At 33.5% G+C, this 10858-nt stretch overlaps 1 protein-coding gene across 1 annotated transcript; it reads left to right on the top strand.

The window, feature by feature from the left end:
- Positions 1 to 7093: 7093 nt before the first annotated feature.
- On the top strand, positions 7094 to 7808 carry LOC143630969 (pathogenesis-related genes transcriptional activator PTI5-like). The gene has a single exon (XM_077099847.1). The coding sequence runs from the start codon at positions 7251 to 7253 to the stop codon at positions 7749 to 7751; it is 501 nt and encodes a 166-aa protein (XP_076955962.1). The 5' UTR covers positions 7094 to 7250; the 3' UTR covers positions 7752 to 7808.
- The last annotated feature ends 3050 nt before the right edge of the window (positions 7809 to 10858 follow it).

Raw genomic sequence — 10858 nt, 5'->3', positions numbered from 1 at the left:
TTGAAATTTGAAAGATTTTAAAAGATGCAACAAAAATTGGAAAGTTCAAGCCTATAATTTATCTAATTAATACTGTATTAAAAACCATTTGACAATGTGAAATGCATCCTTACTAAATTTTCAACTCTGGAGGTGGTCAATGTGAATCTGAAGTCCAAATTGAGCGTACATTTACAGCGAATAGCAAATGAATTAACACAATAGAGTGACAATGTCACATATACTAGTATAATATTTAATGCTCAAATAAAATAAATCATGAGATGATTACCATACTAAGAAATCGTGGAAGATAAATCGGTTTCAATAAATAAACCCACGAAAACAAATTATCATAATAATAAAGTTGGTTTAACCTTAAAATAGGTTGCATACAAAACCCTGTAAAGAGATAATTAATAAAATCCAACAAGAGATTAACGAAATCACATAAGAGATTAGTCAAACCCCGAAAGTTGATAATAAGTTTATACGAGAAACTAAAATACCAAACAAATATGATATCTCGACAAAATTATGTACAAAAAGTAAAATGTGGAACCAACATAAAACACGTGTTAATAAAATATTTGCATATGCTATAGAAACAAATGTAATTGATGAAAATATTGCGCGCCTAAAACGCTATAAGAGTTCATACACGTAAATGAATGCCAAAACAGCAAGATGCCTTTAAGGCTAAACTAGAATTGCTCGACAAGTTCAAAATGCTTTCAGACCTAGAGTCCGAACACTCATAAACATCAAACTAGTAGGTTATTAATTAGTATCTTTAGAATGAAAAGAAACGAAAAGAATGCGATTTGCGATGTATGGCATGATTTGTAATACAAGGGTTGTTTTACCAAATCCCTACAGTTGATTATGAGGAAACGTATTCCACTGTAATGGATTCGATAACCTTTGGATGTCTTAATCGGCCGCCCATTCTTAGGATCACTTTAGATAAAACTTAGAAATGTTATCACCATATTACATGAAAATTGAACATTAAATTTGCGTAACTATCCTCGAAGGGATAAAATGGCAGAAGCATTAACAACGATACTCGAGACAAGCGTTAGAAAACCTCAAGAGATTTTTATATTTTTAAGTATATGGTATAATTGACTCAATTAACATTCTAATAAAAAAGGGTATAAGTTTAAGCCACATGTATTCATCAAATTCTTCTCCTATAGATTCAATATAATCGCAGCTTACATTGATGATGTTCTACATCATCGAGAAACTCTGTCGAACTTAAGAGAAAATTTTTAAATGAAAGAATTTGACACGACTAAATTACCCATTGACTTGTGTATTTTCCCATCAATCAAGTTACGTCCAAAAGTTGTTAACATTTTGAATACGTACAAAGTCGATTCATTAAACACACTCATCATTGGTTGATTTCCACCTAACCTTATGGATCCTTATCGTCCCTAGTGAGGATTAACATATACTTGATCCAGAAGTCCCGTGGTTAAACCTGATCGATGCTCTAATGTATCTTGTAATTATCATGAGATCGAATATAGGATTATTAATATATGTACTAGTGAAATTTAGTTATAATACAATATGTTGCACTACTTTTTCCTGCACTAAGTTTTTCCCATGGGATTTTTTTGGTGAGATTTTAACTAGGCAACATCCATCATCCAGTAGCATTAGTTTATCTCATAGGCCATGAAATATCGAGTTAATATCATTCTGAAGCATGTTGTTAATTATGCGTTATTCGCACTGAACTCTTTTTCCTTACCTACGGTTTTGTCCCATTGGGTTTTTCTAACAGGGTTTTTAACGATGTAACATCATAAAGCGCATTAAATGATAAGAAAATATATTTAAGAAATTCCAAAAATTGATTTCTTTCTATAAGAATATACGGAGTCCCAAAAATGATTATACAGGATATCTATCAGTTTTGTACAGAGCTCGACCACAATCCAGATACGAGTTCACTTATGGAGGTAAATGATCCAGCACAAGAAGGCGTATGTGGTTTAGATAAACCAAGAAAGATCCAAAGACCATATATGAAGATAATACAACTTGCATAGTTCGGATCAAAGTCGGCTACATCAGATTTCAACCCAAATTGTTGTCACGGAAGGTTGGACTCTACAAACTGAGAGATTATGTAAGATTGAGGAGAACTATACACGTTGTACTCTTTCTCTTAATTAAGTTTTATCACTTTGGGTTTTTTTAATAAGGTTTTCATGAGGCAGCATAGTTGATTCTACAGTATCAGTTAATATCGGTATTGAAAAACTGTACTAGCAGGATCCAGTAGTATAATGTTGATCGTGAATAATATAAAATGTCTAAGGGAAAATGTTAGGATATGCATTAAGTTGGTATATATGTGTATGATCTATTGTAATGCTTACTAATGAATGAAATCAATTTCTCCCTTACTTCTCTATATTCTCTCTAATATTAAACACAACTACGATATTTCATTTTTAATTATTGTATGTAACACGATTTCAATAATAAGATAAGAAATTTAAAGATTCATGAATTATATCTTAATCATTATTTAAATCGTGTAATATAATGGTCTTAAACTAGTATTTCAAACAAAACTAAAGCAAGTAACTATGGGTGGTGGGAACTAAGAAGACCGAAACTTTATGAGTGTGACGGTCTATGGTTCCTTGTCATTATAAAATCTATTTTGTGCGGTTCTTATATGACCATGTACAAAAAGTATGGATGACATTATGGACGAATGACATCATTGCTTACTTGCGACCTCTAGAACCCATTGAATTGTCATCTTGAATTAATATATTGGACACCTAAATTGACTTAATTGCCTTCTCATTCATTCGAATAATTAACCCATATATATTTAAATAATAGAGAAGTTATTGAAATAGCTAGTTAATTGAGGTAGTTAACAAAATCGTCTTTACGTTCTAAAATTATCGACTAATCTAGACATGATATATGTCATTTGGTGCAATTCAAGTAACCATATGTATTTAAATAATAGATACAACGTCTTTACATTATAAAATTATTGACCAATCTGGACATAATATGTGTCATTTGGCCTAATTCAGATAACCATATATGTTTAAATAATAGATACGAAACTGTTCTTTAATGTCATTTAGAAGTTTGTTGGGTTTATCGTAGTCTAATTTGTTATACAATTCTATGTCAAAGTAAGTCATCTATATCTAGCATGTGTAAAGTCGGTTCCGTTTGATTATGGGGGCTTAATCAAAGCCACAACCAAGCTTCGGTTTCGAAATATTGCTTAACCATAACCGGAATCGAATGGTCAATTTGTAGGAAATCGTTAGCGTATAAAAATAAAACACTTTTAATAAAATGATTACAATACAAGGAATCAAACCTATCTAGGAAAGCAAATAAATTACAATACGAATTACACCGGAAAAAAACCAAAATTACAATACAATTGAAATAAAATAATGCAAGAAATGTGTAGAAGAAGAATGGTGTCGTAGTCTTTGTGGCCGAGGATCGTGTTTTACACGGTGCCCTTAAAACAAATTCCGGGTCTCTCCCTGTTTTGTTTCCCATGGTACAACGGCCTAAGCAGTATGTACTGCTGGGGAGGACTCTAGCACCCGAATAGTACCTTAAAGAAAATAATTAAGATGATCAAGAATATTGGAATTCTTTGAGGGAGAAAGTTGGAGAAGACACAAGAAAGAATGTGTTATTTTGTGTGTTTTTATGTCTACAACCAAAGATCTCCCTAGGTATTTATACTAGTAGAAAGTTGAAACCATTCAACCATCATTAATGAAAAAATTGAAACACTTCAATCAACATTAACCAAAGCATTTGAGTTTTGACCAAAACTTAATTGTTGAATGGTCTTGACTAAATCAAAGGTGTTTCAACTAATCATATAACATAAAAGAATTCAAAATTAAAAATATTTTATTTACACAAAAAAAATTTCCAACAATCCCCCACATGTGAAAATAAAACTCGTTCATTTCCACACATTTTCCAACAATCCCCCACATGTGAAAACAAAACTCATTCATTTTCACATTGAGATCAATCCAACATGCAAGTTTCTTAGATTCAATTCAACGGTTGAGCATTGCAGGATAGGTAGGTGTTACCCTTTGAACCTTCCTTTGTGAAGCATACTTAGTCTCCTAGCGTTGCGTAGGCACGATATCTTTGAACATACCCCCATTTATGTAGACGACAATACACTTCATACAACACTCTCCCTGGTCTGGCCAACCCCTCACTGTCGTGTCATATTATGGTCCTGGAACACTAGCCTGGTTCTACGAGAGCTTTAGGATTTTTTCCCCAAAATCCATTCGAACCGACCCTAGTTCTCTCTCACATAGGTGATTCTCGCGTGAGTCATTAAAAGCAATAGGTTTGTTGATTTCCACAAATCATTAACCTTTATTATGCTTATCTTGACAACATGTGTCACTGATTATAATGGACTAGGACGGGCGCGCACACAACGCCCTTTAGTTTGGTTTGGGGTACTCCACCATAGTGACCTCCTTTGGTTTCATGATTAAGTTGTCCTATTGAACCTAGATCATGGGATCTCCAGTCAACTAGGTTAGGTTTCCCTCATGTCCCCTTTTCCCATGGGCTTTAGTCCCATTCCTTTTGACGACTTGTTAACTAACTCTTTGCTTAAGCCTTTTGTTAACGGGTCTGCAATGTTATCTTTTTACTTCACATAGTCAATCGTGATAACACCCGTTGTGAGTAGTTGTCGTACCGTGTTATGTCTACATCGAATATGCCTTGATTTGCCATTGTACATCACGCTATGGGCTCTACCAATCGCTAATTGATTGTCACAATGTATGTAAATAGCCGACAAAGGCTTTGGCCATATTGGAATATCTTCCACAAATTGACGTAGCCATTCCGCCTCTAGTCTCATTCCACAACTTGATCTCTCATCAATCCTCGGGCTGTTGGATCCATAAACATTATCTTTGACTTTGTAAAGTCAACAACAATAATTTATAATTTAAAATAAATCAATAAAATGTTATAGTTCAACGAGTATCCATCTCTAGTAAGCTTACTAGAAAATATTATACCCTTTTGAGACGTTTGAGAACATATAAATTAACTCTCAAAATTAGGATATTTAATGTAGATAACCGAGTTCTACATTTTCTTATTGATGTCCAACGACCATCAATAAGTATCATGCTTCTCATAGCAAGAAGATAGTTCTTTATTTTGAACCATTTTTCATAACAGAATATATGCTTCAAACTATAAGAACTATCCACAAACACCAAATGTCCACATGATTTCATACATCTCTGAAATCGTTCCAATGATGTCATCAAGTGATGCAATTAGGCTCCCCCGCACAAGAGCTCTATGCAATCACAACATCACTCATTTGAGGTTCTCCCTCAGTGGTGCTCCCACATTGAACAACTATTAACTACACGCATGTAGTTATATTTGAACAATTTAATTTGTTCACAACAACATCAAGTTGTTTAAAACCGTTCTAACGTCTTTAGGTTAATAAAAATTATTATGTAACTCTTGTTATAATATTTATGCAACTTCTAACCGGCTTGTTAGAATATTTAACCGATTTGACAAAACCATTTTTAAGACCCTTTGGTTTATACAATAAACCGTGTCTAACATGCTCGTTAGAAAATTAAACGCTTTAAACAAAATGTATTGAAGCCTATAAATCGTTTCTAACACGCTCATTAAAAATAAAATAACCGTTTATACAAAACGTTTTTATAATTTTTGTTTTACAAAATCGAACCCTTCTAACATGCTCGTTAGAATATTAACCGATTTCTTATACAAATATAATTGTTTCTAACACGCTTGTTAGAGAACATAAATGCTTAGACAAAATGATTTTCAAGGCCTTTGGTATATAAAATAAACTGTTTCTAACACGCTCGTTAGAAAATAAGAAAATAAGATTTTAAAAAATCACCGTTGAGTCACACGAGAATGTTTTGAATACACGAACGGTGATTTTTTAAAAATTTGTTTTAAGATTGTAGGAAGCCATTCGCGTATAAAAATAAAACACTTTTAATAAAATGATTACAATACAAGGAATCAAACCTATCTAGGAAAGCAAGTAAATTACAATACGAATTACACCGGAAAAAACCAAAATTACAATACAATTGAAATAAAATAATGCAAGAAAGGTGTAGAAGAAGAATGGTGTCGTAGTCTTTGTGGCTGAGGATCGTGTTTTACACGGTGCCCTTAAAACAAATTCCGGGTCTCTCCTCGTTTTGTTTCCCATGGTACAACGGCCTAAGCAGTATGTACTGCCGGGGAGGACTCTAGCACCCGAATAGTACCTTAAAGAAAATAATGAAGATGATCAAGAATATTGGAATTCTTTGAGGGAGAAAGTTGGAGAAGACACAAGAGAGAATGTGTTATTTTGTGTGTTTTTGTGTCTACAACCAAGGATCTCCCTTGGTATTTATACTAGTAGAAAGTTGAAACCATTCAACCATCATTAATGAAAAAATTGAAACACTCCGATCAACATTAACCAAGGCATTTAAGTTTTGACCAAAACTTAATGACATGTTGAATGGTCTTGACTAAATCAAAGGTGTTTCAACTAATCATATAACATAAAAGAATTCAAAATTAAAAATATTTTATTTACACAAAAAAATTTTCCAACAATCCCCCACATATGAAAATAAAACTCATTCATTTCCACACATTTTTCAACACGATTAACCGTCGATTTTGGTTTAGTTCGTTTAATTGTCTAGTGTATTAGTATTATTTTTTAATCTTTGTTCCGGTTGAAAATGATTCGGTTTCAATGTCTCATACTCAATTATGAAATTTCAAAGCAAAAATATGTCAGTTTCAAACTTGATTGTAGCGTTCCAAGCTGGGTTGTAGATATTTAGATAATTCCGGAATGAATTTAAATGGTCAAATCTAGAAACAAAGGTATAAATGATAAAAGAGAGGTATAAAATGTGAATAAACACAAATATACAAGTTTCGGTAAAAGGCCATTTAGTTAATTAAAGCCTACATCCAAATGTCAATGTTGGTGGCTTGTCAAACATGCCCCTATGGAATTTTCTCCCAGTTGCCCCGGCCAGACATCATGCTTCTAGAACATCCCCCAACTATTCTGCCTTACCTTTGTATTCTTATTAACAACACACCAAAAACTAACTTTAAATACTATATTCAACACCCTTGTTCCGAAAAATCCCACAAAATTGAGCATAATGATACCAACTTCTAACAGTAACGAGTTACCCTTGAACGAGAACGATTCGCAAGATATGATGATCTATCAAGTCCTTAACGAAGCCAACACTATTGTTGGTCCCGGTTCAAGAGATAATCCTGCTAGTGCTTCTAGAAGTAGCCTTGATCCGACTCGGGTGATTTCAAAGACCAAGCACTATAGAGGGGTAAGGCGTCGTCCATGGGGTAAATTTGCAGCTGAGATTCGTGACTCCAATCGACAAGGGGCTAGAGTATGGTTGGGAACATATGAAACGGCTGAGGATGCTGCGTTGGCTTATGATAAAGCCGCGTTTGAAATGAGAGGGGCTAAGGCTCTTTTGAATTTTCCCGCTAGACTTGTGACATCCATAACAAAAGTAAACCAAGAATCATATTCAAGTACTAGTTCTGGTGATATTTTAAGTCTGGCGAGTAATTCACAAGATGATCCAGGGTCATCTAGTGAAGGAAAAGGAAACATGCTTCAGCTGTTTTGAGGTTATTTATATAATATTTAGGAGAGAACTACTAAAGGATTAGATGTCAAATGAACAACTTTTAATCATTGGATCATTCAAATTCGCAATCTATCGATCAACTTATTTTTCTTTTCATTCGCTTCGTATAATCATATATTACAAAGTAGTTCATTTGGTTCATAATCATTTAATAGTTTTCATTTAACGATCTATATATAGCCATGAATGTGTAGAATGTTATGTTGTATAATATATATTCTTTTTAGCAAACTCATCCCTTTTCCCTCCTTTATGTATGCAAATGTTTATATGGTATTTAATGAAGGGGTCACACCCGAGAAACCAAACACTCGTGTATCCGTCACGACAGTACCTTAGTAAAGGATGTGTGGCCAAGTCGCGCCAGCATCTAATTAATAAGGGGACCCATGCCCCAGTCACTAGCCCAAGTCAAAGATCACATGTCCAGAACAATGCCTGATGGTAAGTTTTACTAGGTTGGATTAAAGTTTAGACATGTAATATTGTATTGACGGGTAAGCATGTGTGTCTAATCGATGTCAATCCTGAAGGTAAGATTGAGACACGTTTCACAGTCGTGTTTCGCTTATGTAGTAAGAAAGTGAGTGAGAGATGTCAAATGAGCAGGCAAACGCGGATTTAATTATGTGTGTGAGTCAAGAGGAGGATCCACTGAGGATGTTCACAAGATCAATGCACCATCGGTGGGTAACCAGATGCAGAGTACGTAGCAGCAGTAATGAGGAGTCGATGGATTCTATACGGTTCGAACTACCAATAAAGTAAGGTAATCAGGAGAACCGGGAACTTGAGAACCAACAACTAATGTTGAAGAAAAATAGAGCAAAGGAAAATTATTTGGTTTGCAGGGTCGTCTCCGAGAATTTAAATACCTCGGCCGAGCCGAAATAAAAAAGCCCATAGGCCTTAACGAATAATGAATTATATAACCTATTTTTTATAAATGGTGGTTAATGTTATAACAATAAACATAACAAAAATATGTAGTAATTTAATACCCCAAATTTCGAAACCTTAAAATTTAATGCTTGCACGAGTTATTAATACAAAATTCATGAGAATGAATATAGGTATTTTAACATAAACTTAAGTTTTTAAATCGTTTAAAGGAATATAGAAATGGCGTGTTGTTGAAATAAAAGTTATTAAGTTAAAGGTGAAGTATAATTAAAACAAAACTATAAGTGATGAGTATGTAAATAATAAACTTAATTATGAAATAAAGAACCCTTAAAACATGATTTTGTAGTCATCTGTACCTCAATATCTTTTTTGGATTAGTAGGTTTATGAAAAAAGACTTATGGATACTATGTATATGGATGCATTAGTGATGGACACCGCAATCGCAGATGGAGGAATATGACACCTCATTACGTTTTAATGTTTTCAAACTAGCGATGTTAAAAAAAACTATATATGAATCAACATCATCTTTTAATTTATAGAGACACATAATTATGCGTCAACCGATTCCAAATGTCATAAATTTTAGCGTGAATTCATATGTAAATACCGATCGTAGATCTTTCTTATCAGTTCTTTATTAATCAATAAGAGGGGTTAGTTATACTAACTGTAAGAACTTAAAGATTAAAAGTGGTACTGTTTAAATTAATATTGAAATAAGTCAAGAACCGTTCTTGCCATATGCCAAAACTTGATTGAAACACATTTCAATTGCAAATGCGCTCCTTCCGTCTCCGACTCTCTTCCAATACTCCGGCATTGTGAACCTTTCAGGCGAGTTATAAACACTAAAATTAACTACCAAATCAACCAATTGATGGTGTCGTTTGACTCAGGATCTTTTACCGATAAATCTATATATATACACAAAAAAAGTTTTGATCCCCAAAAATTATGTGCCTCGGTCGAAGGTCCACCTCGCACACCCCCGAGCCGGCCTTGTTGGTTTGCATATGTTCACAATATGCAATGTTATGAAAAATACACAGTAAATAAATTATAGAATATGATATCATTAGAGAATGAATAAAATTACCTTTGATAATTGTTTTCTACGGTTTTCATATTTTGAAAACGATTCAATGCATTTTCAATTTAAACATTCTAAAATAACTCCTTTTCGGCATAACAAGTACAAAACTGTTAACATGATATCAGAAATTATAAAAACCTAACTTGTAATGCCCTGAACCCCGGGAGCCCCACAGTTGGTAACCATTCAGAACACTCGTAAAAATAATTAAACTTAAAAACAATTCTTTTCATTAAAATAAGCATCATTGAGTGTAATTCGGCGGAAAACGTAAATAAATAAATGAGTTCCCAAAACCCGGGAATTTTGCCCAAAACCTACATAATTTATCTTTAAATAAAAATTTTTAAAAATAAATGGTAAATAATAAAATCTTCATTTCCCGTATGCCCTTCACCGTCCAAGTAGCTTCGTGCACGTCCAAGCGATAAGGCATCCTATTCCTAACCTGAAACTCATACTAACATGCACACAAAGTCAGCTTAAGCTGAGTGAGTTCAAGTTTTGAATAAGTAACAAAAGTCTTAATTATCATTCCAACGGTTTTAAAACGGTAAACGGAAGTACATCGGTTAGGTCACCACATTCAAATAAATAATCATCCTTACGTATGAGCATCTCTATACGTGCATTCTTATATATATATATATATATATATATATATATATATATATATATATATATATATATATATATATATATATATATATATAACATTCAATAATAACATTCATGGCCGAGAAAACGTACAACCCAAACACGTAACATTCAGCGCATGCAAACACAAAGTAGGCATATGCAACATTCAGTAGTCGAGACGACTACAACATTCGCCAAATATTGGCCATTCTAAAACATATATATATACATACACACATTCTATAACATTCCAAGGCCTACCAATACTAGCAAGCCTATGCAAAATAGTTTAAAACATTTCATCAAGTAAAATCGCTTAGGTGTGCATGCTAGCCCAAAACTTAAAAAGAGTTAAACGGGGCATCAAGAACTCACCTGAAATCAATCGAACACCTGCAACGAGCTAGGAAATCCCTAAGTGCACAATCACAAACAAGGGCCTG

This window comes from Bidens hawaiensis, unplaced genomic scaffold (assembly GCF_021521415.1).
Source record: "Bidens hawaiensis isolate Kalapana, Puna unplaced genomic scaffold, B.hawaiensis_p1.1 tig00005873_1, whole genome shotgun sequence".
Lineage (NCBI taxonomy): Eukaryota > Viridiplantae > Streptophyta > Magnoliopsida > Asterales > Asteraceae > Bidens > Bidens hawaiensis.
Note: the sequence above shows the minus strand (reverse complement) of the source record. Positions and strands in the feature narration are given on the sequence as shown.